General features: G+C 38.1%; 1 protein-coding gene across 4 annotated transcripts in view; it reads left to right on the forward strand.

The window, feature by feature from the left end:
• The window catches only part of STRBP (spermatid perinuclear RNA binding protein), a 57,311-nt gene that overhangs the window by 21,843 nt on the left and 8,248 nt on the right, over positions 1–27,220 (forward strand). For all 4 annotated transcript variants that reach the window (XM_082621364.1, XM_082621363.1, XM_082621365.1 and 1 more), the window contains 11 exons: positions 200–291; positions 827–922; positions 2,057–2,168; positions 2,845–2,942; positions 3,141–3,252; positions 13,769–13,861; positions 14,253–14,452; positions 18,567–18,725; positions 21,976–22,110; positions 22,314–22,454; positions 25,114–25,237. In XM_082621364.1, coding sequence (XP_082477490.1) covers positions 200–291; positions 827–922; positions 2,057–2,168; positions 2,845–2,942; positions 3,141–3,252; positions 13,769–13,861; positions 14,253–14,452; positions 18,567–18,725; positions 21,976–22,110; positions 22,314–22,454; positions 25,114–25,237 — 1,362 coding nt within the window. The remainder of the gene's footprint in view (positions 1–199; positions 292–826; positions 923–2,056; positions 2,169–2,844; positions 2,943–3,140; positions 3,253–13,768; positions 13,862–14,252; positions 14,453–18,566; positions 18,726–21,975; positions 22,111–22,313; positions 22,455–25,113; positions 25,238–27,220) is intronic.

Genomic DNA, 27,220 nt, shown 5'->3' on the forward strand with positions numbered 1-27,220 from the left:
GGCTCTGTTGACTGTTTACTTAAGTAATCATAGTGCACATAATTTAAAAAGAAAGCAACAAAGCCAAAACCTGAAATCTCTGGGAGTCTTATTAGTTCACTCAAATGCTGCTCTTCTTTTTATTTTTATTGTTTGGTAATTTGACAGGAACCCCTTGGTCAAACTGTATCTGTCTCTCTTTATCCCATTTTCCCATTAGAAAAGGTTGCGATGAAAGATCCTCCGGACTTATTGGACAGGCAGAAATGCCTGAACGCCTTGGCGTCTCTTCGACATGCCAAATGGTTTCAGGTTGGCTCTTTGTTATTATCTTCTTGTTACCGTAGCCTTGTGCAGGTTTCATTGGGAACACCTGCCTCTTAATGGTTTCTGTGTAATATGTAAAACGGGGGTGCTCTCTGCCTCTTAGGGTTATTGTAGGAGCAAATGCTTTAATTTAGGTAAAGTGCCCAGTATAGCTTCTCCTGTAGTTAGTGATATTTAATTATCACATAATCCTTTTTGGCTTAGTACTCTGAATTTCAAATGATAGCTTATAAAATCCAAACATGGGGTGAGAAAAGCTAAAAGTTCAGACAGAGTTGCCTGGAAATGGGGTTGCCATGAGGCTATAAAAGTGACTTTAATAATATGCTTCCTTTACTTTGAAACCTGCCTTTCTAAACCATAATTTTACTACTCTTAAGAACTTGATTTTTTTGTTACTTGACAACTTATGAATGACTAACTAATTAGTATTCATTTTAAAGAACCTGTCCGTGATCAGTGTCCTTAAAATGAAGGGTGGATTTCAACAGGGATATTGGAACCATTTCGTTTGTTTTAGGCAAGGGCAAATGGATTAAAATCATGCGTAATTGTCCTCCGAATTCTGCGTGATTTGTGCAACAGAGTCCCCACATGGGCACCATTAAAAGGATGGGTAAGTACTTAAATATGATTAAAAGCAAATTCTGAAGCTATAGTTAGAGGAAATCCTGTAGAAATTATGTTACTGTAAAATGGCTATATTCTGAGTTAGCTAAGATGCGCATTATCTATTTTTGTTCTGGAAAAAAATTATGGATCTTTTTATATGAATTATTTTTTATGAATATAACTTGTCTCTTCTACTTGATCATATTCATACTATACAGACTGAGCTATTTTTTCTGACAAAAAGTTTCTATACCTGTTAAAAGTGAGTGTCTTCCTACACTTTACTCTTCACTGATGGTTGAGTATTATTCACCTACTGCCCAGGAAAGCCTGCTTGACTGGCACATTTCTCTTTCAGTGCTACTTCCATTTAGGGTAAAAATTACCTGATATACCAGTATAAGGCTCCCTTACCCTCTTTTTCTTTCTCTTTGAGTATAGACACTTAAAAATAAGTTCATATTAGTAATTGAAGTCAGGTGAATAGTACACTTAACTGTAGTTTATAATGTGTATTGCCAAACTTACTTAATTTGGAAATTATTACGCTTGAACCAATTAAGACCCAATAAAGAACATTATAAAACAAATAAAGCTATAAAAGGGTCATTTAAAATTAATTTAGCAATTATTACTTTGATATTGGCATCGTGAGTTTTTAGCTTATTAAATATGGAGATTTGGTCCTTCTTTAATTCCAATTGTAATAGTTGGGGCAGGATGTCTGAAATGAAGTCTTACTGTGGTTTGAGTGCTTCCTAGGTTAAGTGGGAGATAGGTGGGCTGGGTTTGAATACTGATTATTTATTGGCTATTACTAACCTATATGAAGGCTTGTTAAAACTTTGTTAAGTCAATTAGATGACTGCAGTTTCTTAAGTAATCCTTTCAGGGTAACTAAAAATAAAGTTTTGGTGACAAAATGTCTTCTGAATATATTATCTCAAAAATGGTTGATTTAAACACTCTGGCCGGGGTAAAAGTTGATAATCAAGTGGGAAAAGTTAATTGGGCCCTAAATGTTAAATGGACTTTAACCTTTTTGGCCTCCATTGTAGATAGAAATGTCAGCTCACATTTAACTGGAATCCTTTTAACACTTGGTGCATGTACTAATTTGTAATTTAATATCTTCTAGCCACTAGAGCTTATATGTGAAAAGTCTATAGGTACTTGTAATAGACCTTTGGGCGCTGGGGAGGCCTTGAGACGAGTAATGGAGTGTTTGGCATCTGGAATTCTACTTCCTGGTAAGGGTTTCAAACTCTGGAGGCAGAAGAATCAGAAAAATTTATTTTAGTTTAGTTTTCTATTATGTGCTAAGTTTGTCCTCTGCCCAGGGAAATGATGTGTAGGAGTTGTTTTGCTTGGATTTTTAGCAACTAGAATGCTTGAATGTTGGAGAAGTGCCATAAAACCCTCTCTCAGTAATTGTAATTTATGTTTCATATGTACTAACATAAAAGGTACTAATAAGATATTGTGTCTGCTATGAATTTGCTTCACCTAGAGCTTTGAATTTGAAAATGTTTATGTTGAGTTAAAATGTATGAAGTTCATTCCGTTTGCAGTCTGGTGATTAATTTGGAAAAATTAAATTTGGTCTTATTTTCCATATGTAATCCCTTTAAAGATTTGGGATGATTCATCATGCCATTTCTAAATTCTCAGAGTTAAAACCCAATTTTGACCTTAGATATACAAGTGACTTCTAGTAAAATAAGGACATTTATATGCTAACATACTGAAAATGAGTGTCCTTTTTACTCCATTTAAATTGAGCAGATTTTTAACCTCGTTCCTTAGTTTTTTTTTTTTTTCTTTTTCTTTTTCTCTCCATTCTTTACTTTCTATTTTGTGTTGGTTTATTGAATTCTAAACTCAGTTCTGAATGATACTTGAGTTTTTCTTTTGCCTTTGCCAAAGGGGGTCCTGGTCTTCATGATCCTTGTGAGAGGGACCCAACAGATGCTCTGAGCTATATGACCATCCAACAAAAAGAAGATATTACCCACAGTGCACAGGTATGAGATGGGCCATATCACTGTGGTCTGTTAGAGGGATATCATGTAATTTATTTAAACACTTTATTCTTGCCTGCTGTTAGGGACTTTTGTCATCATAATAATAGTATTTGATGAATGTGTTTTTAGTTAGATGTTCTAAGGGATTTATGAATGAAACATTTGAAATTTGAATAAATACAATCTTTTGTTCTTCAGCATGCACTCAGACTATCAGCCTTTGGCCAGATTTATAAAGTGCTGGAAATGGACCCTCTTCCATCTAGTAAGCCTTTTCAGAAATATTCCTGGTCAGTTACTGATAAAGAAGGTGAGTGTGCAAGTTTTTTATTGGGGTTGGATGTGTGCAGTGATGGAGATGGCCATGGGATGCGTCTCTTGTTAGAGCTGAGAGAACTTAATTTTTAACCCAAGTCATATAAGAACTTAATTCTTAACCCAAGACATATAAGAACGTTTATTGGTTTTCTTCCGTCCCATTAATGACATCAGCTTGCTGTCATTTATTCTTATTAGTGATGAACTCATTTGGCTATGTTGATCATATTCCATTACTGCATAGACTTAGGGACAACACTTTGAGAACCGCTGGTCTGAGGCAAAGAGAAAAGTCACAAACGAGGAGGAGACGTTGTCACGATCACTCATCGGTTTGATGATCTTGTCATACTTGGAAGTGTTATGTAACCAAGAAAGAGAAAACAAAAACACAGAGGAGGAGAAAAGTGTATTGGAAAATTCAGAACTGTCTTCCATTTGTATTAGTCTGTGTGAATTCAGATTAGAGTTTCAGCAGAAAGAGTACAGGCGTTAGGGTCAGTGTGACCTGGTTCCAGTCATAGCCCCCCTGCTTACTAGCTTTAGCTCTTGAGCGATTAGTTCATCACTTTATGTACTGATATTATTCCAACTTTATTGGCTGTTGTCAGATTAAAATGCTCAGTTTCAGTGCCTGGAAACAGTGGATACTCAAATGCAAATCCACTTACTCTTCTCATTATGCCACAAAAAACATTCCTCCCTCCCTCCCTTCCTTCGTTCATCTCTATTTATACTAGAAGGTGGGATGTTTAACACCATATTTTCACCTGGGATAACCCACCTACCACAAATGATATTATTCTAATAATTTTTATATGACAAAAATAGTGCAATGGCCCAATCTATTTATTTAAACACTGGAATTCCAGTGGGTCTAAGACTTTTCATGGAGTCCACCAGATCAAAATTATTTTATAATAATACTAAGGCTTTGTTTTTTTACCCTTTGCACTCTGTCTTTCATGAGTGTACAGTTGTCTAGAAGCTGTATATGACCTGTGATGGCATCGTCACTCTGATGGCTAATAAAATTTTTTGTATATTACATTAAAATTTTTTTGTTTTAACTTCTAATATGCTAAATATTGATAGATATTATCCACAAAACAACGTTTTTTGGGTGCTCAGTAATTTTTTAAGAGGGTAAAGTGGTCCTGAGACTGAAAAGTTTGAGAATCACTGCCTTACACTGTAAACTCCTCAAGGGTAAGGAATCCTGCAGACCTCACCACATAACTATCACAAAACCGATGCTCAAGAAATGTTGTGGAATGAAAGCTATTTTCTTCCAGAGGGTGCTCACACAGCAGCAAAGAATTTTTGAAAGAGATTCACATAGCCATGTCTCTGGATTGAATGACTGAATAAATATATAATAAATGATTGAATAAATATATCTCAAATATATGTGTAGATTCTTATAATTAATAATGAAAATTTTTATTTCAGTCACTAAATTCATAGCAGTTCTTTTGGTTTTGTATTTTTTCTTTCTCTAGGTAGTAAAAGTATATGTATTGTTAACGTGACTTAGTTTTTTTTTGTTTTTGTTTTTGTTTTTGTTTTTGTTTTAACATCAGCAGTCTTTCTCAAGAGTTTGGGAACTGCTGGTCTGTCAATTTATAGCTTAAAATAGAACCAGACAGTTGGTGTTTCCATTTGAGCCCTGTCAGTTACTAGCTGCATGACTTGGGCAGGTCACCTACCCATTCTGTGCCTTAGCTATAAGATGAGGGAGCCGAGGTCATTGCCTCCAGACACTTGCTGCAGTCTTCCTCATACTTTCATGTTTTTACCACCTAGCCTCCTGACATTTGCTTTTAAACTTTATTCTTAGAATTCTTGGTGATTTCAATATGCATTTAGATGATTTTTTTTTTCAGAATTTTGACTTCTTAATTCCTTGACTTCCTCTCCCACAAATACCTTGTCTTCTGCCTTACCTCAGGCGCCCATTCTGTGGACATATCCTAGACCTTGTCTTCAATAACTGTACCCGTGCCCTCTCCCTAATTCATTATCAAGAATCCCACTTTGTAAACCGCCTCTCATCATCATACTGTCAGGAGCAGTACTCCTGCTCCAGTTCTCGATCCTCACCATTGATTCTGTTATAGCCTTTCCTAGTCCCTCTCCTTCCTCGTGTTCTCACTTCTGTCCCTTCTCTGCTTATATTCATGTGGCCCGTCATTAATGATCACGCCCTAGCATATACCTTCACTTTGGTGATCCTCTCTTCCTGGCAACTCTGGTTGAAATCCAACTGTGTGCCTACACCAGGTTGTTGGACATCGTTGGAGAAAAAAATACATAGTCATCTTAACTGTTTTCCCTTTAAGTTTCAGACGTTAACCTTAAGGAGACTGTTTGTGTTGGCTGGAAATCATCCTGTAAAGTCTAGGGTTCCCCAGTTTTCCTAGACAACTGTTGCAAATCTTCTGTCATTTCACACTTCCCTCCCCAGCCCTCCCTCTCGCCTGATGACCTCATTTGCTGGAAGTACTCATGCGCTTTGCTTTCCGTCCCTTGACCGAATAAAGACCAGCCTTTCTACTTGTCCACTAGATCACATTCCCTTTTGTCTACAAATGGACATTATTCTAGCAGTTCTTTCTTTTCTCACCAGCATCATTTCCTCCTTTTCTGCTTTTCTACTGGATCATTCTCATCAGCATAAAATCCTGCTATAATGCCTCCCACTTGAAAGACAAAGCTTAACTCCCCCTTGATTCTGCAGCTTCCTCCCATTTCTCTGCTCCCCTTTATAGCAGTACTTTCAGAAAGAGTGGCCTATTGTTTCTTTCTCCTTTTCCACACTTTCTTTAAAACTTATTCTAGGGGCTTCCCTGGCGGCACAGTGGTTAAGAATCCGCCTGCCAGTGCAGGGGACATGGGTTTGAGCCCTGGTCTGGGAAGATCCCACATGCTACGGAGCAACTAAGCCTGTGCGCCACAACTACTGAGCCTGCGCTCTAGAGCCCACGAACCACAACTATTAAGCCCACATGCCGCAACTACTGAAGCCCTCGCTTCTAGATCCCGTGCTCCGCAACAAGAGAAGCCACCACAGTGAGAAGCCCGCGCACTGCAACGGAGAGCGGCCCCCTCACCACAGCTAGAGAAAGCCTGTGCATGGCAACGAAGACCCAACACAGCCAAAAATAAAGAAATTAATTAAAAAAAAAAAACCTTATTCTAATCAGCCTTTCTTCCTTGTCACTCTACCTAAGTCTCCTGTGACCTTCACGTTATTACGTTTGGTGGTTAGCTTTCAGTACTCATCTTAGGCAGCTTTTCAGCAACATTGGACACAGATAAACACTTATTTCTGGTATATTTAGTTACCAGATATAGCACATATATATAAAAGTATAAAATATGTATCATTTAAAAAGTAATTATTTTGGGCTTCCCTGGTGGCACAGTGGTTAAGAATCCACCTGCCAATGCAGGGGACATTGGTTTGACCCCTGGTCCGGGAAGATCCCACATGCCACGGAGCGACTAAGCCTGTGCGCCACAACTGCTGAGCCTGTGCTTTACAGCCTGCGAGCCACAACTACTGAAGCCTGCACGCCTAGAGCCCGTGCTCCACAAGAGAAGCCACCGCAATGAGAAGCCCACGCACCTCAACGAAGAGTAGCCCCTGCTCGCCACAGCTAGAGAAAGCCCACGCACAGCAGCAAAGACCCAACACAGCCAAAAATAAATAAATAAATTTAAAAACAAGTAATTATTTAACAATTCCATATAATCACCATCCTAGTTAAGAAACAGAACATTGTCACCTTCTCAGAAGCCATTTATTTATCCTGTACATCACCTCCCTGCCCCATGAACTACGATTCCTGATTTTTTGATAATCGTTTCCTTGATTTTCTTTAAAGCTTTTCCACCTTTGTGTGCTTTTTAAACAATTTAATTGGATATTGCATAGAACTTTTTAGAAATGGAATCATACTGAGTTTAACCTTTTGTGACTGACATCTGTCTGTCCAGCATTGTTTGGAATATATTCATGTTATTGCATATAGCTATAGTGCATTTTTATACCTATATAGTGTCCATTATAAATATACTACAACTTATCCATTGTGCTTTTGAAGGACATTAGGATTCTTTTTATTTTGTGGCAGCCACCCACATTGTTGCTGGGAGCCTTCTTATTCATGCCTCCTGGAGTATAGATCCAGGAGTTACTGTGGGCCAGTATATGACCTGGGAAGTGGTATATATAGCAATTTATGTTCCCACCAGCAGTGTATGAAAGTTCCTGTTGTTCTGTATCCTCAGCAACATTTGGTACTGTCAGACACTTTTCTTTCTTTTTTTAAAAAATAAATTTATGTATTTATTTTTGGCTGTGTTGGGTCTTCGTTGCTGTGTACAGGCTTTCTCTAGTTGTGGAGAACAGGGGCTACCCTTTGTCGCGGTGTGTGGGCTTCTCACTGCGGTGGCTTCTCTTGTGGAGCACGAGCTCTAGGCGCACCAGCTTCAGTAGTTGTGGCACGCGCGCTCAGTAGTTGTGGCTCGCGGGCTCAGTAGTTGTGGCTCGCGGGCCCTAGAGTGCAGGCTCAGTAGTTGTGGTGCATGTGCTTAGTTGCTCCGCGGCATGTGGGATCTTCCTGGACCAGGGCTCGAACCCGTGTCCCCTGCATTGGCAGGCAGATTCTTAACGACTGCGCCATCAGGGAAGTCTGTCAGACACTTTTTCTGGCATGAAATACTACTTTTTTTTTTACTTCTAGGTCATTACTTTATCTTGGGTCTGCTATCCCACTGCCCTTTCCTCAGCTCTCTTTGTTTTTCCTCATCTTCCTGATTTCTGAATATTAGTATCCCAGGGTACAGGCCTCAGACCACTTCTCTTTATTTACACCCATTTAGACTCTTTAGGAGATCTTATCTAGTCTCTTGTCTTGAAGTACCTTCTATTCAGTGAAGATTCCCAAATGTACGTCTTCACTCTAGACTCCCAGCCCTTGGCCTCAGCCCCAGCTCTGCAAGTGCCTCCTCGCTGTCTCCACACGGATGTGTCACAGACATCTCAAACTTAAGATGTCCTGCCCTTACTCTGCTTCTCATCTGTTCTTTCCATAGTTAGCACCATCCCAGTCTTTGGAAACTCTATGCATCTCTGTGCTCAGGCCAGAAACCTTCACCCTTGAATCGTCTCTTCCTTTCACCCATATCCAAGCCATCAGCACATCCTGGCTGTTTTGTTTTCAGAGTGTGTCCAGTATTCAGCTGTTTGTTTAATTTCTTCACTGCTACCATCCTGGCCTAAACTTCTGTCATCTCTTACCCTTGTTATTGCAGTATCTCCCCTATCTGGTCTTCCTTGCCCCTCTTGTCTGTTCTCAACAAAGCAGCGGTCTCTTTTTGTTCCCCTTAACATTTTATCTATAATTACAGATTCATAGGAAGTTGCAAAGATAGTACAGAGAGGTCCCGTGGACCCTTCACCTGGTTTCTCCCAATGGTTACATCTTATGCAACTATAGGAGAACATGGAAACCAAGAAATTGACATTTATACAATGTATGTATAGGTTTTATGCCATTTTATCACATGTGTAGGTTTGTGTAACCACCATAGCAATCAACACAGAACTATTTCATCACCACAAAGATCTCGTTTATGCTGCCCCTTTATAGTACCATTCCTCTTCCCACAGTCTCCCCAAGCCTTGGAAACCACTAGCTTTTCTCCATCTCTATAATTTTGTTATTTCAAGGATTTTATGTCAGTGAAGTTATCATTATGTGATCTTTTGAGATCCTCGTCCCCCAACTCAGCGTAATGCCCCGTGGCCCATCCAAGTTGTTGGCATGTGTCAATAGTTTTGTTCCTTTTTGCTGTTAAGTAGGATTCCGTGGCATGAATGAGTCAGAGTTTGGTTTAACCATGCACCTATTGTAGGACATTCTGTTTGTCTCCAGTTTTGGGCTATTACAAGTAAAGGTGCTGTGAACAATCCTGTGTAGGTTTTTGTGAGCAATTCACAAAAACGTAGATTTTTGTGTGTTAGATTGGCCAGCAGTTTTCCTTTGTTGTAATGTTTCATCAAGTTTTGGTTCTAAGGTTATAAGGGTCTTACGAGTTGGGAAGTGTCCATCCTTCTTTTTCTGTTCCTTGGAAGAGTGTGTGTAAGATTGATGTTATTTCTTCCTTAAATGTTTGGAAGAATTTATCAGTAAAGCCATTTGGGCATGAGGTTTTCTTTAAGGGAAGATTTTAAATTATGGATCTAATTTCCTTAATAGGCATCGAACTATCATCTTCTTATGAGAGTTTTGGTAAATTGTGTTTTTCTAAGAATTTGTCCATTTAATCTAAATTTAAAAATAAAGTAGTTTATAAGATCCTTTTATCTTTTTATTGTCTGCAGTATTTGATGTCCTCTCTTACACGTTTTGTACCTCCTTTTTTTCTGATCGCTCTCGCTAGAGGTTTATCAGTTTTTTTAATCTTTAAAAAGAAATCAACTTTTGATTTTGTTGATCATCTCCTGGTATATGCTTGTATTTTATTTCATTGATTTCTGCTCTTATCCTTTGTTTTTCCTCACTACCTTCTTTGGGTTTAATTTGCTGTTCTTTTTAAAATGTTTTGAAATAGATGAATACATTATTGGCATTTTTTCTAAGCCTCTTATGTTATCATATATACTACTAAGACTAAGTTCTCCTTTATGCCCAGATTTATGTGCTTTATACTCTTTTTACATTAGCATTTTCATTATCAGTTAGTTAAAACTATTTTTTAATTTTCCTCTTATCAGTTCTTTGACATATAAGCCATTTCGATGTCATTGCTTAATTTCCAGACAAATGAGGATTTTTTAGTTATCTTTATTTTATTTTATTTTTTTAATTATTTCTTTTTTTTTGGCTGCATTGGGTCTTTGTTGCTGCACGCGGGCTTTCTAGTTGTGGTGAGCAGGGGCTACTCTTTGTCCCGGTGCACGGACTTCTTATGGCGGTGGCTTCTCGTTGCGGAGCAAGGGCTCTAGGCACACAGACTTCAGTAGTGTGGCACGCAGGCTCAGTAGTTGTGGCTTGTGGGCTCTAGAGCGCAGGCTCAGTAGTTGTGGCTCACAGGCTTAGTTGCTCTGTGGCATGTGGGATCTTCCTAGACCAGGGCTCGAACCCGTGTCCCCTGCATTGGCAGGCGGATTCTTAACCACTGCGCCACCAGGGAAGTCCATTATCTCCTTATTTTTGAGCTCATTTATTCTACTGTGATCTGAGAACACGCTTTGTGTGATTTTTTTTCCTTTGGTAGTTCTTGAAACTTCGTTTATGGCTCAGCACTTGGTCAGTTTTTATAAATGATTCATACTTTGAAAAGTATGTATATTCTGTAGTTGGTAGAGCCAGAATATTCTTTACATGTCAGGTTGCATTTGTTCATTGTGTTGTTCAAATCTTATATACCTGTATACACACACACACACACACACACACACACACACATTTTTTAACTTGTTCTCTTAATTACTGAGAGAGGTATGCCAATTCCCCTCTATTGTGGATCGTCTGTTTCCCCTTGCAGGTCTGCCAGTTTTTAATTTCTACAATTTTGGCTCTTTTATAGTTTCAGATTTTCTGCCACAAATTCTTCTTGATTTTTTTTTCTTTTTGAGCATCCTAATCATTCTTTTTAATAAAGTTTGTTTCTGAAAGAATGCTTCATCATCTGGGTCTCTTTGGGATCTGTTTCTGTTTTCTGCTGCTTCTCATGATGTTTGATCACAGTATCTTCTCATGTACCTGTGTTTTGTTTTTGTTTTGAGTGATGGAGACTTAAATTTAAAAATTTGGAGAGAACTAAAGCCGAGAGTAATGATATAGTGCTCCAGGGAGGATTTATATTTGTTTCTGGGAGATGACTAGTGGAATTGGCAATCTGGATTATATTAATGCAATCAGGGATTAAGGTGATTTGAAGGTGGGCTTCAGTCCTTGTGAGATCCAGACTATTTCTACTTCATTTACTTCTAGCATGTGGCATTGCAGAGGCCCAACCCACAGCGTGGGGAATTCACCAGGCCTTCCCCTTTTGGAGGTCCTTAAAGTCCAGTTTTTGACCCCTGAGACCTGGGTGCCTGAGGTGCTCTGTTCAGTTCTTAGTGGCTTCTTCTGGATGTGGAAGATACCCCCAGGGGAAATGTGGCCCCCAGAGCAGGGTTTCCTTTGTCTCTCGGATCTTGACACTATAATTCTTTGTTGCCCAGGAACAGACATTTGGTCTACCTTTTCTGGTTGCTCTCATCTGTTTCAGTTGACTTATTTTCTCCTACAAGAAGTGGAGCTTGTGTATTTTGCAGAAGCTCCTCTGGTGACTTAGTGGCAGCTAAGGTTGAGAGCTCCTGCTGCTGCTCCTCTTCTGCTCCTGTCCCGTCCTCGTCATTTCACTCCCACCACTCAGGCCTTATGCTGTTTCTTAGCATGTTCCTGCCTTAAGACCTTTGTACTTGATGTTCTCTCTTCCTGGGGCTCTTTCCCCAAATAGCTGAATAGCTTACTCTTTTACTTTCTTTAGATCTTCATCAGAAAGCTACCTTATCTATAAGTGATACCTTTCTGACGGGCATCACATGTAAAAAAAATAGCAACACATCCTCCTCCTTAAGCCTCTTATTTTTCTCCATTGTGCTCAGGACCATATGACATGTTGGGCTTAGTCTCCACCACCAGATGCAAACTCTTTTAAGAACAGGGACGTTGTTTTGTTCTCTGTTAGATGTCCAGCACCTAAAATTGTCCTGAACATAGAAAAACTATTAATATTTGTTGCTGGATGAATACATGAATGAAATTGTAATGAGGATGATGAAAGTGCAGGCTTCATAGGGTGCTTATGAGGCTTAAATAAATTAATTCATATAAGGTATTAAGAACAGTGCCAGGCATATGGTAAGCCTTCGATATTGTTTTTAAAAATTGTTGCCTCTGAAATGTCACTTCCTGTTTCTAGATACTGTAGATGTTGGAAACAACTTGCTTTTTGTAACACAAGCCCATCCCCCCCACTCCCCCCCATTACTGTTATGATTAGCTCCAGATTTTATAGCCCTTGTCCAAGGGCAGGGATGGTAGAATGAAGCTTAATCCATGCAGCTCTATTCACGTAGCTGGAGGATTTAGAGAATAGATCCATACGTCTAAGCCAGCTGGTGAATTCCAGGCAATCAGGGAGCAGCTTTTAATGTAACTTAATGAGTGGGAGAGTGATTGAATAGATGTTGTTCCTTTTTAACTTTATCTCTTAAAGACTGCATTCTGGGAGACTGGCAAACTCACAGTTTTATGTAATGCAAATGAAATACAATACTAAGCAGATATAAGCAGATATTGCCTTCTGTTGAAGAGAGCACATCAAGATTGATTGACCTGAGTGGTAAGTATTGACTCAAGCAAATGCTGAAGTCAGTGTTTACCCCAAGGGACAATAAATCTTGATGATCGGAGAATATGTAGTTAATCTCTGTGTTATTATAAGGTTTCACTAAGAAGTATCTGGAAATCTTATGGCATGAATCTTTTGAGCATAACTTTCCTTTAGGAAAAACCCAACAACCAACTTTTACGTTGAAAACACAGAGTTCTTTAAAGTAGTACTTGGACAGGTTGATGAGCTTTTCTCTGATTGTTTTTATCTTGGACAGCAGAGCTCCTGCCTTATGTCTTGACGGCATTATTAACTAGCTGCTTTATTTAAGAAATTGATTAATATTAGTTCAGTTAGTTTTTGTTCCATACCCATTATGTTGTTTCTGAGTCTTACGTTAGTTTATAAGATACAGACAAGGAGAAAATATCTTTGACCTTCATAGAACACTAAGGAAACACAAGGTCTCTGTGTATGAAATAGGCAATGACAGAAGACTACGTATGACACTTTATATTTCTTATACCATAGAAACTCTTCTAAAAAGTTGAGATGAGAGGGAAACTGAAGAAAACTTCATGGGGAAGATGAATTGTAAATAAAATCTTGAATAGAAAGTTGAACAGGCAGACAGAAGAATATGTCATAGTATGAGAAATAATCAGATTTCCCTAAGCATAAGATTTAACATGTTGGACTTTAAAAATTAATAGTATAATAAATGTGAACTTATAGAAATACTTGAAGAGGCATAAGTGAAAATAAATCTTACTGCCACAGATAACCACCTTTAACATTTTGATACATATCTTTCCAGACTTTTTTCTGTTTATGCATATACAGATGTGAATATTATGCATAGATATTTGTATGTGTATATGTGAATAAATGGGAAAATAAATATTTATAAAAAGGGATAATATTGTTTCATAAAGATTCACTTAAAACTTTTTGCTATTACAAGATTATAAATATTTAATTTATCAGTGAAAGGGTCTTATGGTCCTTGTGATTCCTAAGATTTTTCCTTCCTGAACATATTAGGTACATTTGGTAGAGTAAGTAGAATCATTGTTTTGACTGATAATGAATCTCTTGTAATTGTTTAGGTGCTGGGTCTTCAGCTCTGAAGAGGCCATTTGAAGATGGATTAGGGGATGATAAAGATCCCAATAAGAAGATGAAACGAAACTTAAGGAAAAGTGTGTAAAATCTTTATTCTTATAGATGTCAACTAGAAAAGATTTATGTCTCAGGAAAATAAAAATTAGAAAGTGAAGAATTTGATTGATTTGAATTGGAGTTTTAAGAAACTGATTGAATAACTTTTGTTTCCAAGCATCATTTGCTTAAAACATACTGACAAACTAAAATTAATGTATAGCTATGGTAATGCATATTACTTTTACAATGATGTTAGCATAATTATTTAAGCAGTAATTTTAGAATTACTTACGAAGTGAAGTTAATTTATATGTGCGTTTTGAAATTCTTTTTTAAAATCTGAATTTATAGTGGTCATTAGGAACCTACAGAAACATAGATTAAAGCAAAATGGTTTAACTTCTGATCTTATTCCTCTTTCTCTTACAGTTCTGGATAGCAAAGCAATAGACCTTATGAATGCACTAATGAGGCTAAATCAGATCAGGCCTGGGCTTCAGTATAAGCTTTTATCTCAGTCTGGCCCTGTCCATGCCCCAGTCTTCACAATGTCTGTAGATGTGGATGGTACAACATATGAAGCCTCAGGACCATCCAAGAAAACAGCAAAACTTCACGTAGCAGTGAAGGTACAGTATTTCTTTTACTCAACAGTGCTTTGTTATTTTATGTTGTAAATAAGGTGCTTGTTTATCTATAGTAAATTTACAGAATTTTTCAAGATTTTAATGACAATGACATACAGTCTTTTGTCACCTCTGGATCACAAAACTCTTCTTTTTTTGGTTATAAAATGTGTTGATCATATAAAATTTGCAAAACACAAAAAAGTAAAAAAAAAATAAAAACTATTGGTTGCTTATCTCTGAGGCAGTTCATTAATATTTGTATATAGTATATACTTCCAGTCTTCTTCTGTTTCTTTCTTTTCGGTTGAGTTCACAGTGTATATGTAGTTTTATGCTCTGATTTTTTTTTTTCCATTTCACATGTCATCAGTGTTTTTCTGTGTTATTAAAATCTTCATAAATAATTTTTAATGGCTGTATGATTAACATGATATAGATGTACTATTGTTTGTTTAAACATTCCCCATCATTGGGTATTTTGCTGTTTGCAGATTTTTTCTGTCATAAATAAATTTAATGTGTTTTTTTTGCATGTGGTGCCTTTTCTGTATTTCAGAATATTTCCATAGAGAATAAGATCCACGACTGAACCAGACAATTATGCATATAGGTTTATAGAAAATTCTTAAATATTAGAATCTCTCCATGACTACATTTGACCTCTTGCAGACAAATGCGAAAATGTCAAAGATCAAGTAGATGGAAGATCACTTTTCACTAAAGAAAAGTTCTGTTATGTTACAGTATGACATAAGATGTAATTGGTCTGTTTTCATAGTCATTCCAGTTTGCAAGTATTATTAATGTAGATGCAAACATTATCCTAGATGCTAAGGATACAGCAGTGATCAAAATAAAGTCCTTGCCCTCCTGGAGCTTGCATTCTAGTGAGGATAGAATGGGGAGAAAGACAGCGGGATATACAAATGGGTCAATTATTTGTCAGGTAGTAATAAGCACAATGCAGAAAAATAATAACTAAGCTGTAAAGTTATAGAACAATATGTTATGTTGTTTACAAAAGGGGTACTTTTTAAGTATGTTGAAATAGTATGAGTTTAAAATGAGGCAGAAAAAGAAAACTAAGAATGAGGGAAAAAGTGAATTTAGGAATAAGGCTAAAAATACAGTTTAATAACTTAGCTGTAAAGTATGCTGAGAATGAGTCACAAATTTGGATATAAGTTCTCTAGCATCTGACCCAGAAAGCTTTTGAAATATCAATATCAATTCACTGTCTATGACATAAGAACAGAAGAAGGAGTGTGGCTGCCCAGCAGCATGTACCCTAAAATGATGAAGATTAGTGGCCAGTCTTCCCTTTCCTCCTCTAGTCCTTTTTCCTGACTGTCCCTCACAAAGGACACCTTTAAGGACATAATCAGCCATATTCCATGAAAAGAATCTTAATCATTGTGGGGAAAAGATCGGCTGAAGGGGACAAGGGGTAAAGCCCCTCTGCAGAGGTTCCGGAGCCATCGGCTCTCTACTGTGCGGAAACCACGAGTATGACTTCTCCTGAGTGGAGAGCCATGGGGTAGGGTGTGCTGCATGTTTTCACTCTTGGCCCCTTGTCTTTGAGGGTATCAACTTTCTCAGCCTCAACCCCTGTCCAGGAGAAAACAGGCATGGTTACCCTGGATTTTCCAGTCACCTTGTTTCCAAGAATCATTTTGTGATTTTTCAGCTCAACTGATGTGTTTATTAGGTTTGATTTGTTTGCCAGACATTTGAAACTCACTTTTCTTTGGTATACCAGTTTTTTTGGCCTTAATATATGTTTTTTTAACTTTTTATTATGAGAATCTTCAAACACGAAGTAAAACAATGCAGTACACATCCATGTGCCCATTACAGAACTTCATCAATTGTCATCATTATGCTCATCTTGCAGAAACAAGTGTTAATTATAATCAGAGATAAAACAGGGTTCAAACTTTGTGGAAGAGAGTAAAATATACTTTTTTACCAACAGTCAAATGGTGAAGGTGGGCAGAAACATTGCATGGTGCAACATGGTAAAGTAAATAGAGGGTTATGGTCCTTAATAGGTGGATGCATCTTGCATGAAAGGAGGTGGGACATATTTTATAGGCCCTTCTTCATGCTGCAGGAAGAATCATGGCCTTAATATTAATTCCAAACAATCTGGTTCTAGAGGTCCAAAAACTCCATACTTTTTTCTTTTTACTTCTGTAGCATGTGTTAGTTAATAATCTTAGAATGTGTTTTCATAGAAAAATAATATGAAAATTTTTTGTTAGTTGTGCTGTATTGCAAGTACACTTCTAATATCCTTTGAGATTATCCATCAGTTATGTAAAATATTTGTAAATGTACTGAAATATGTTGCTACAAAAACAATAAATGAATCTGATATGTGAGAAAAGGGCAGAGAGAAGTGGTGTTAAATAATTCACATTAGACTTTTAACTGTCTGTATTAAATTGGGAAACTGTGTCTTTAGTTTTTTTTGGAGTAAACAAATCAAATTTCTTTGGGACTCTTGGCTTTTGACTTGCAGCCTGTGTTAGCCTGGTGTTAACTCCAGACTGATAACTATTCCTTCTGAGACGCGATTTCTTAGGGAGAGCATATTTGCAGGACTCAGGCAGTGGAGAAGGTGTTTTCTTTATAAATATTGACAAGGGTATAAGCAAACGATGTTAGTGTATTTAGTGCAAAGTCCTACCTGAATACTCTTAGAACTTACGATGTTACAGAAGTATTCTTGGCCTTACTCCCAATGAATATAAGGAATTTATTTACGATTTGAAACGTTCAACAGAATGCCAAGTTCTCCATATGAATTGGGTAAATTAATTTCAAGTTCTCTAGGTACAGAAGTCTACTTCTGCCCATTTTTTTTTTAGAGTAATATTTTATTTATATTGGCAGAAGCCTTTGTACAGAATGCCATTGTTTATAAAGGCTAGGCTGTTTGGCTTCTCATTTGTGTGGCAGCCGTAACAGTTTTTTGAGACACCTATTGGGTATAGTTGGGATTATAAAGAAATAGGCTGTTGCTTTTACACTCCAGCAGCTTTAAACATTAGTCAAAAGCTAAAACAAATATAGGGATGTTTAGGAAGCTAGTTCTGGTACAGACCTTTAAGTCAGTAACTGACAATGCAATGTCAACCAGTTTGATAGAGGCTTATAAAAATGCTAGTGCACATATTCTTCTGCAAACATCTAAAAAGCAGTTTAACCTGGAAGGAGATATTAAAAGGTGTACAACACACACACACACACACACACACACACACACACACACACACACACACACACACACACACACACTTCTGAAAACTGTATTTTAAAAAAGATGAGAAATGCCAGGCATGAGTAGAAATATAAGAAGAGTGAACATTGGGGGAAGCCATAATGTAACCAGGCCTTGAGAGGCAGGGATGGAGATACAAACCTAAACTTGTTCCTGGTTCACTTAGTGGTAGAGAATAAACCTAGAGACTGAATCTTTTCTTTCAAGTCTCGATTATGGTTTAAGTGGAAAGCCAAAGGGATGGATAGTAGAAAGCTTCAGATGTAATTTTGTAATTAACAGGCATATTGGCTCCAAGGTAAAGAAAACTCCTTGATTTCCCTTCTGTCCTAATTTCCCCTATTGGATTGACTCATAGAAATTAGGGGTCAATTAATCAGTCTTCCTGTTTTGCAAACTGGAAAACTGAGGACCAGAGGAGAAATAAAGAGTTAGACCATCAGGTGTTTTCCTTTCTAGCCTAGTGTACTTTTCATAGTGTGCAATTTTACTTTCCCCCTCACCTCACTGGTTGAATTGGCTATTCTGTTTCTCTACCTCTCATCTCCAAATTAAATGAACCCAGGGTAGCCTCAGGTTTGCATTTCTGTTTTCCATTATTTAAATCTAATTACTCGGAGGAGGTTTCCCCCATTTTCCATGGTGACACTCTGGTAGGTAAAACTTTTTTAACCAAGGATTTATAGATTTAGCACCATCTTTCTCTTTCTGCAAGGTGTTTCATGGTTTCAAATGTTGTGGGTTTGAAACTGTTGTTCTCAGTATTTCATCTATTCTCTGTGGTGTCTGGTGTTTGAATAAAACTGAATCTTAATGTAATTTGTACAGGTACTGCAGGCAATGGGATACCCAACGGGCTTTGATGCAGATATTGAATGTATGAGTTCCGATGAAAAGTCAGATAATGAAGGCAAAAATGAAACAGTGTCTTCAAACTCAAGCAATAATACTGGAAATTCTACAACTGAAACCTCCGGTACCTTAGAGGTATACTTTTATTTTTTTTTCCTTGGAAAAAAAGTAATGTATGTTCATTGTCAAAAATTTGAGAGGTATGGAGAAGTATAAATGAGACAATCAAAAGCATATACAAGTGTATGTATTCCAGAGGCAGCCATTATTAATATTTTGCTTTATTTATATCCAGCCTTTTTTCTATGTGTATTTTTTATGAAGGCAATCATATTTTCATATAGTTTTACATCTTGCTTTTTCACTTAACTCTAAAAATCGCTGTAAACATAACTGTATACTGTACAACACATGGATGTATCCTAATTTAACTAGCATTTCTCCTTTGCTGGCCATGGGAGTTGCTTCCAGCATTTCACAATCATAATGTATTAGGAATGTCAACAATAACTGAAGAGTGAAAAACAAAAAGATCTAGGGACTTCCCTGGCGGTCCAGTGGTTAGGACGCCATGCTTCCACTGCAGGGGGCCCCGGTTCCATCCCTGGTCGGGGAACTAAGATCCCACAAGCTGCTGTGCTATAAACGAATGAATGAGTGAATGAATGTGTGTATGTATGTATGTTTGCAAACTTAAAAAAAAAGTCTAATGGGGAAATTTAGGATTATTCGAAATTTGTGCTAAGCTGTGGGGGTCAGTGGGGTCATCATTGAGTTGGTCCAGCCCTAAAGAGGGCGTCTGATTTAGTATGTTCCTCAGACTCTTGAGCAAGTCCTGACCTATGGCATATTGTCACAGATAATAGAATGAGACAAAAATCCAAATACTGAGTATACACGGCTTATTTGGGAATTCATGGGGCCCTTGCTTATTGCATCCTACATTAGAAAAATTGGCTTTAAAGTAACCGCAGGAGCTTACATTAAATTTAAAAAAGTGTCATTTGTAAGAATGAGTATCTATCAAGGACTTAGTGGACTATAATTTTTTCCCCTTTTAGTACCTGCTTACTGCTGGATGCTGCAGAAATTGTGTCCAGAGCCTTAAGATGTTCTCAGGATAGAAGGGCAAAAGATACGCTCATAATTACAATGTAATGTGATAAGCACCGTGATTGCAAAATGAATATAATAATGTAAAATCTTAAAGGAGGATGTGATTACGAAATGTACACACATGTTAAATCAAAGGGAGTAAACTGTGAGCTTGGTTTGAGATGATGAGTAGGATTTTGCTATGTGGGGAAGAGGTGGAAAGAAGGCGTTCTGGGCCAAGGAATAGGAGGTATAATACCTGGAGTTGTGAAAGTCAATGTTTGAGAAGTACCAGGTGGGCCTGTATGGTGGGGACTGATGGGGCCGAGGCTTGTGGAAAGCCATGCCTGACTCCTCATGTGATGTTGTGTAGGATAGAAGACATGGCACCTGGCTTTAGAGAGGACCAGTCATGCATAAGTGGTTGTCACAGGCAGGCCAAGATGGTTTACTGGCAGTGTTGTAGATAGTAAGAGAAAAAGAGTGCATTAATTATGAGGTACAGACTGTTAAGTTCAAAGGGAATTAAGAGAGCAGCGTGGGCTAAACTAATAGCAGTTACGAGAATTTGTGGAGGTTCTGGTTGTGAGTCCATCTCTGCTTTGCTTCTGTATAATCTAGTAATGGGGAGGGGAGAAAGCTCTTATTCTTCATTAAAATAGTAATGATTAGAACTGCAAATATTTTTATCTTCACTCATTTTTATAAAAGTGATTTCAGATTTGGAAAGCGGGGAGTGATTACCATAGAGTCGTTTCAGAAATTACTCATTACCTTTTAAAGATGGACTCCAGAAATTTGCCTTGAAATTAAAAAGATGTAGATTATTAAAAACTCTTCAAGAAGTGGTTTATTGCAGAAGACCCAGGAATGTTTATTAAAATTGTCTTTAAAAATTGTCCAATGTTTCACTTTTATAGCATCAACCACTTATTAAATCAGTGTAAAGTATTTTAAGAGAATCTTGCTGTCCATTAGGTTTACATACATGAAAATCCTATTACATGTAATAATTCATTTTTGTTCAGCATTTCTTGAGCAATTACTGGGGTAGAATTACAGACATGCTCTCTAACCTCAAAAAGTGCTCGGTCGTTGGGTCTTTCCTTTCTAAAGTTATAGTTCTGTGGTGTTTTGTGGTTTGTTTTATGTTTGGTGCTAGCCTCTCTCTTCGTTTGAGCCTTCACGCTCTTACGTGAACTACTTCTCTTCCTCACCTCTAGTCTTATCCTTATGTCAGTTCTTTCCACCACTCCCAGAGCAGTTTTCTAGTCTAATCGTGAATTTACCCAGATTTAAGTCTTTCAGTGGCTCCCCGTTGTCCATGATAAAGTCGAAGCTCATTTGCATGACATTTGAAGTCCTTTATGATTTGGCTCCATCAAGAGTGTTTCTAATCTGGTTCTGCTTTCCTCTCCTCACTCGCTTAACACAGCCAAATGGAACTTCTTGCCATTTCCCAAACAAATGGTCTTTCTTTCTCTTGGGCCTTTGCATGGCCGTTTCTTCTGTCCAGAATGCCCTTCTCCTTCCTTTCCTCCTTCTCATGGTCTGGTACTTACCTTTTAAGGTCAGGTTTGCATGTCACTTCCAGGAAAACTATCCTGTTTGCCCTAGAAAATGATTCCTTGTACTGTGTTTCCATAATATACATGGGCTCTATAATGCACATTGTTTTACAGTGATTAGATCAATCCCTCCTTCTATACTCTAGCTCCTTGAGGGCAGGGAATGACTGCTTTTATTATTTTTAAATTTCAGAATTCATAGTCTGTAGCCTACTGTTTTTACTCTAGGTGCTGTTAAATCTCTTTAGAGAGACTGAGAGGTGTGTAGGCACATTTTGTTTCCGTCTCCCAAATTGAGAGTTATTTCTTCCTAATCCTAAAGATGAAAAACAATGAATGCTCAGGTGTCATGTGAATCTCAGCTGTTCTACCTATATTGTCAGTCATTTAGAGTATTGTTCTTAGATCTTGAACACCCCAGATCAGACCCTGGAGTGCCATGTGATGATGACAAGGCTACACTGCTCTTGACTACTGATCTGTTGAGACAGCCTGCTTCCACGGCAGGCTGGCCAGATGACTTACTGTGATGTTTACTGCTCGTAGAATTTCTGTACCTTTAAAGATATTTTGCCATTTGTATACAGAAGTGATCATGCATCCTAGCCCCTGAATGCTTTAAAGTACAATTCTTGAGCCGCTTTGTCAATGGAGACGTAGTATAATTGTATTAATAAGAAATCTAATACTCTAAAATCTTACTTGATTGAACCTCCTTTTAGGTAAGAACTCAGGGCCCTATCCTCACAGCAAGTGGCAAAAATCCTGTAATGGAGCTCAATGAAAAAAGAAGAGGTCTTAAGTATGAACTCATCTCGGAGACTGGTGGAAGCCATGACAAACGCTTTGTAATGGAGGTGTGTACCTAGATACAAGCCAACCTTATTTTTCCCCTCAAAGACATAGGATATCCTCAGCTTATATATAAAAAAGCTTTAGACTGAGTCAAATCTCATGGTACTGTTTGACTTTTGGTGTTTTCTGTGTTGTGATACATTTAAATTAAAACTACGTAGAGGAATTGCATGGGATAATTGCAGAGTGTTGTTCTTGATTTTAGGTAGAAGTAGATGGACAGAAATTCAGAGGTGCAGGTCCAAATAAGAAAGTGGCAAAGGCAAGTGCAGCTTTAGCTGCCCTGGAGAAGCTGTTTTCTGGACCCAATGCAGCAAATAATAAGAAAAAGAAGATTATCCCTCAGGTATGGGTTAAGCATTAAACCTTTGAAAGATATTACCAGAATTAAATTTCCTTTCCTGTCTTTGTTGCACTTCAGGTTTTTCTAAAGTTACTTCTTCTTCTTGGATTTGGCAACCTTTTCTTTGGGTTTGATCATGAATAATAGAAATATGATTAGTGGTTCTCTGTTCTGTGGTCTTTTAGGCAAATTATATATTAAAAAGAGACTATGAGCATTATTTGGGGGATTTAGGTCATTCTTGAAGAGGTAGAGTTTTGGAGGGTTGGGACTTTAATGAGATACTATAGCATTTGTTTAGTTTAGGGAAGCTGCCAAGAGTGTTTGGGGCTTACTCTCATCAGAGTCTGCAGGTGCTCTTCCATTCCCTTTCCAGTTTTGTCCTTTTGCATTATTTATTTTGGGTTTTCCTTTGAGGGCGTCACAGTAGAACGTGACCCTTTGTTGCTTCTGTTCCTTACCGACGTTGGAAATGTCAGAGCTGCTAAAGGCCCAGGATTGTAACAAGGGTTGCAGTAAGAAAAGATGGCCTCCTAATTGCACGCTTTTGAATAACGGATTCTTCTATCCATTCATTTACGTATTCAAAAATAGTTTCTAGACATATACCATGTGCATGATTATGAGGGAAAGGGAGATACGTTAACTATAAGACACATTCTCTCCCTCGTGGAGAATACTGGTATAATAATGTCTGAATATATTATGTGATAGGAACAAGTCAAGTAAACATGTTTAGACTAATAGAAGGAAGCTTAGATTATTTAAGATTCTGTGTTAAATATGCATATGCAAGGTCCATTATAAGAGGTTAGAATAGCTCTCATTTTATAGATGAGGAAATGAGGCTTGAACACATTTTAAGATACCGCTTGTAGTAACATAGCTAATTGATGGTAAGGGTTCCCTTTGAAACCTGGTTCTTCTCCTTCCAAAGACCATTGGCATGCTCCTATTGTATATTATATCCACCTTATAAATTTGTTTTGTGTTAATTTAAACTTCTTGTATTTACTATAATAAACACTGCTTATATTCTAGAATTCAAAATATAAACAAAGAAAACGAACTTTTACTGAGATGAAATACAAATACGTTTAAATTTTAGTGGTACACGTAGAGAGAGGATAAGTGGATTTTCTTTTTCTAAAATCTTCTAGAATATGTTCTAAATTAGTAGAAGGATAATTGTTACCTTGTTTGTTTTGGTGTGTTTTTCTCATGCGTTACATCTTGTATATGGGTCAGTTAATTTTAGTGTTTAAAAAAGCCTATGCTATGTGCAGATACTTATTAGGTAGTTAGGTTTGGTTCTAGGAGACATGAGCTTGATTTGTGTGGAGTCACTCTGCTGCTGCCAGATTACTACCTTCTACTACATTTGACTAAGCTGGTTTAAAAAAAAAAAATGCCCGCATGAAGTTCACTCATTTTTAGAAATTTTCCATACTAAATGCTATAAAACTCACGTGTTCAATGTGCTTGACAGCCAAGAAGCAGTCTATTTTGGTTGGATTTTTTTCAGCCAAAAGGAAAAAATGGCTGTTCTCTGTGCACGATACATTCAACCTTGAAACTGTCTTCTACCCAGTTATAGAGGCTATCCTAGGATTTTTCAGTGAGAGAGAACTGTGTGTATGCACTGACGATTTAAACTGTCTGAGGTGCTGTTGACTTGATGGTACAGTGCTTTTGAGGCCCTGCACCTCCTTCCCTGCAACTTGGTTGTAGAAGGGAGTATTAGTAGTTTTTTGAGCTTGAGTTTTTATTGCATCTTTATATTAAAAAGTAAACAGAATATGTAATTTAAAACTAGATATTTTCTTATTTCTTAAATTTTCTGTTTTGGAAAGGAATGTTCTAGCAGCCCTATGTACCGTTACTCTTTGTCCTTATCTGTTCTACTTTTCAGAGTGTTGTATCTATTTTCTCAGTTGCTCTTTCTACTCTGAAGTAAGGAAAACAAAGTGGGTATCATAATTGTCATTTTGCAATTAGTGGGGAGACTCCCATAGAGATTATGTGACTTTACCAGAGTCCCAGAGCATTTTAGAGCAAGACGAGAGAGAGGGGGACACACACACACACACACACACACACACTCACTCACTCACTCACTCACTCACTCACTCACTTGCATGACCTTCCTGAGGTCTCAGTTACTTATATCAAGAACTGGCATCCACACCTTTGGTCTTCCTGTCTTATTTCTTTCTTTCTTTTTTTTTTTTTTTTTTTTTAAACCCACTCAGGTTCACAGCTAACTCCAGGTGGTTTGTTGTGGTATTTTTTTTGTTTGCTGGGGGAGAATTCAGTAAATTTTGAACCTAGGTATCAAGTGTCTATAATTGCTTTAGTCAGGCCTAAAATGACTTTGGATGTAATTTGATTGCTGAAATTTGTGTGCAGAAAACGGAGTCTTTCTGGGTAACCCTCAAGTGAAAGGAAGAATTTATTTGCATACTTCTTTGTGCCAGCATCTTCTCCAGAACAACTCTGTAAGATAGATGTCATTTTCATTTTACAGATTATAAACTGAAGGTTCAAGGTCATAGACGACTAATCTCATGTACAGGCTCAAGTGTCTCATAGAGGTTATACATTACAAAGTTGATGAGATGATCTTATTTCTCTCAGTAATGAAATGTGTTATTTTTAACAGGCAAAGGGTGTTGTGAATACAGCTGTGTCCGCAGCAGTCCAGGCTGTTCGGGGCAGAGGAAGAGGAACTCTAACAAGGGGAGCTTTTGTTGGGGCCACAGCTGCTCCTGGCTACATAGCTCCAGGTATAGTGCACCCTGTGAGACATCTGTCTCCTTTTCTGGGCCAGAGTTCCAAGAACAGCCTCTCCTTTATTTTCCAGGGTTATACAGGGTTTCTGGAAACATAATATGGGTATAGGATGGGTGTGCACCGAATTTCAAAAGAAGAGAATCTACAGAATGTTACAGGTTTTCTCCTGGAATCTGCTGAGTGACTAGAGGCTTTCTGGAGGGAGGTGACAGATGAGGAGTATTGCGCTTGGTTGAGGGGACATATTTTGACAATGAGGAAGCTCAAAGATATTCCACAGATTGGGGAGTTTGGATACCTGAGCAGAGTGTATTTGGTGGGGACATAGACGACAGATTGGGTATCACAGGTGAGAAAAATGGCTGGTAAGAGCTACTTAATTGGGGTGAAGCCTGGCGATGTTAGCATTTCTTTAACTCTATGTTGGGGAACCATCAGGGGCTAAAGAAGTACAAAAAGAGGAAAGGGGGAACTTGCTTATCTAGAGATGAGTATACACTAGATACTTTCATATAAATGATTTCACTTAATTGTTTCTAATCTTCACAGTGTTTCCTCAAGTAGAAATTATTTCCATTTTTCCGGGTGAGGAAACTAAGTTTTAGGGAGGTAAGGCAACTAGCTCAGTGTGAGACGTCTTGTAAACAGCAGAGCAAAGATCTGAATGTAGGTGTTTCTAGTTCCAAAGTTTATATTCTTTCCATTTCACCACATGGCTTGAGGAAGATGGGAAAAGATGCCCTCTGCTTGCCTTCTGTTCTGATCCTTGTATCATCTTAGCAGTAGCTGTACCTCTGTCTCATTAAAATCAAATTCTCTGTAATATTGCAAGTATGGAACTTTGAACTTGACAACTAAACCACTAGTAGTTGTTGATCAAGATGAAATTGTCATAAAGATTGGGTCTTATCCCGTCATTATTTTTTTGCATAACAGTCTTAAGAAGTTCACTTAGGTTCTGTGTTTTTTTTCCTAAGAAAGAATTAGAATAGGCTTTTTTGGAAGTTCTGTGGATGATGTGGCTTTGGAATTAAGCTTCTAGAAGTTGATCCCAGTAGGGGCATAGCTCAAAGATGTGTCATATAAACAATGTGTACTCTTATTCAAATATTGTGTGCCTGCTTTGACACACAGCAGACATGGATTTTGTTCTCCTGCAGTGTTTGGTCTAAAGGTGAGACATACTAATGGAATACTCACGACTGACTGAGTTGCTGTGATGAAGGAGAGGGGCATGATGCTGTGAGGGAACGTGACAGAGAAACCTGGTCTAGTCTCTCGGGGACTCGAAGGTTTCCCTGAAGATGTGACACTTGAACTGAGCTTTGACGAATGACTAGGGGTTAACTCAGAGAAGACTGGGACAGAAGAACACCGCACACAGAGGGAATAGCACGTCAGCACCCTGTGGTGCTGGCAGGAGGGAACTTGGCTCATTTGAAGAATTAGGAGGCCAACATGTCTGTAGTGTGGAGAGCACTGTGTGTGGGTGAAGGGAGAGGGGGTGGGGGGAATTTGAGCTAAAGTGGGTGCTCAGTCCCATCCTGGAGGCTGTGGTTTGGATTTTGGTCTTTGCACCTAAGTATGGGGGAAGCCGTGAAGGGTTCTAAGAGGAGTAAGGAGATAAGACTTTCAGACTTTATTTGTAAAGATCACTCTCTGTAGCGTGAAGAATGGCTCGTAGGGATGGAAGTTGGCATGCCAAGACAGAAGGTTTTTGTAAGCTCGGAGACTAGACTAGAGGCCGTGGAGGGATCTCCAGGGGGTGTAGGGAAGTAGATGGGGGTCAAGAAGTGAGCAGATGGAAGAGCTTCAGAAGCAGAATTGATGGATTGAATGTGGAGAACAAAACAGAGTGAGGTTTTCAGGTCCCTCCCGGGATCTTATGCTGGAGGAAGTAGATTGGATGGTGGCACCATTGAAGGAGACAGAGAGCGCTGAAAGACAGCGTGAGAGGGTGGTTACAGTTTGATATT

This window comes from Mesoplodon mirus (assembly GCF_964341445.2).
Source record: "Mesoplodon mirus genome assembly, chromosome: 1".
NCBI classification, from domain to species: Eukaryota; Metazoa; Chordata; class Mammalia; order Artiodactyla; family Ziphiidae; genus Mesoplodon; species Mesoplodon mirus.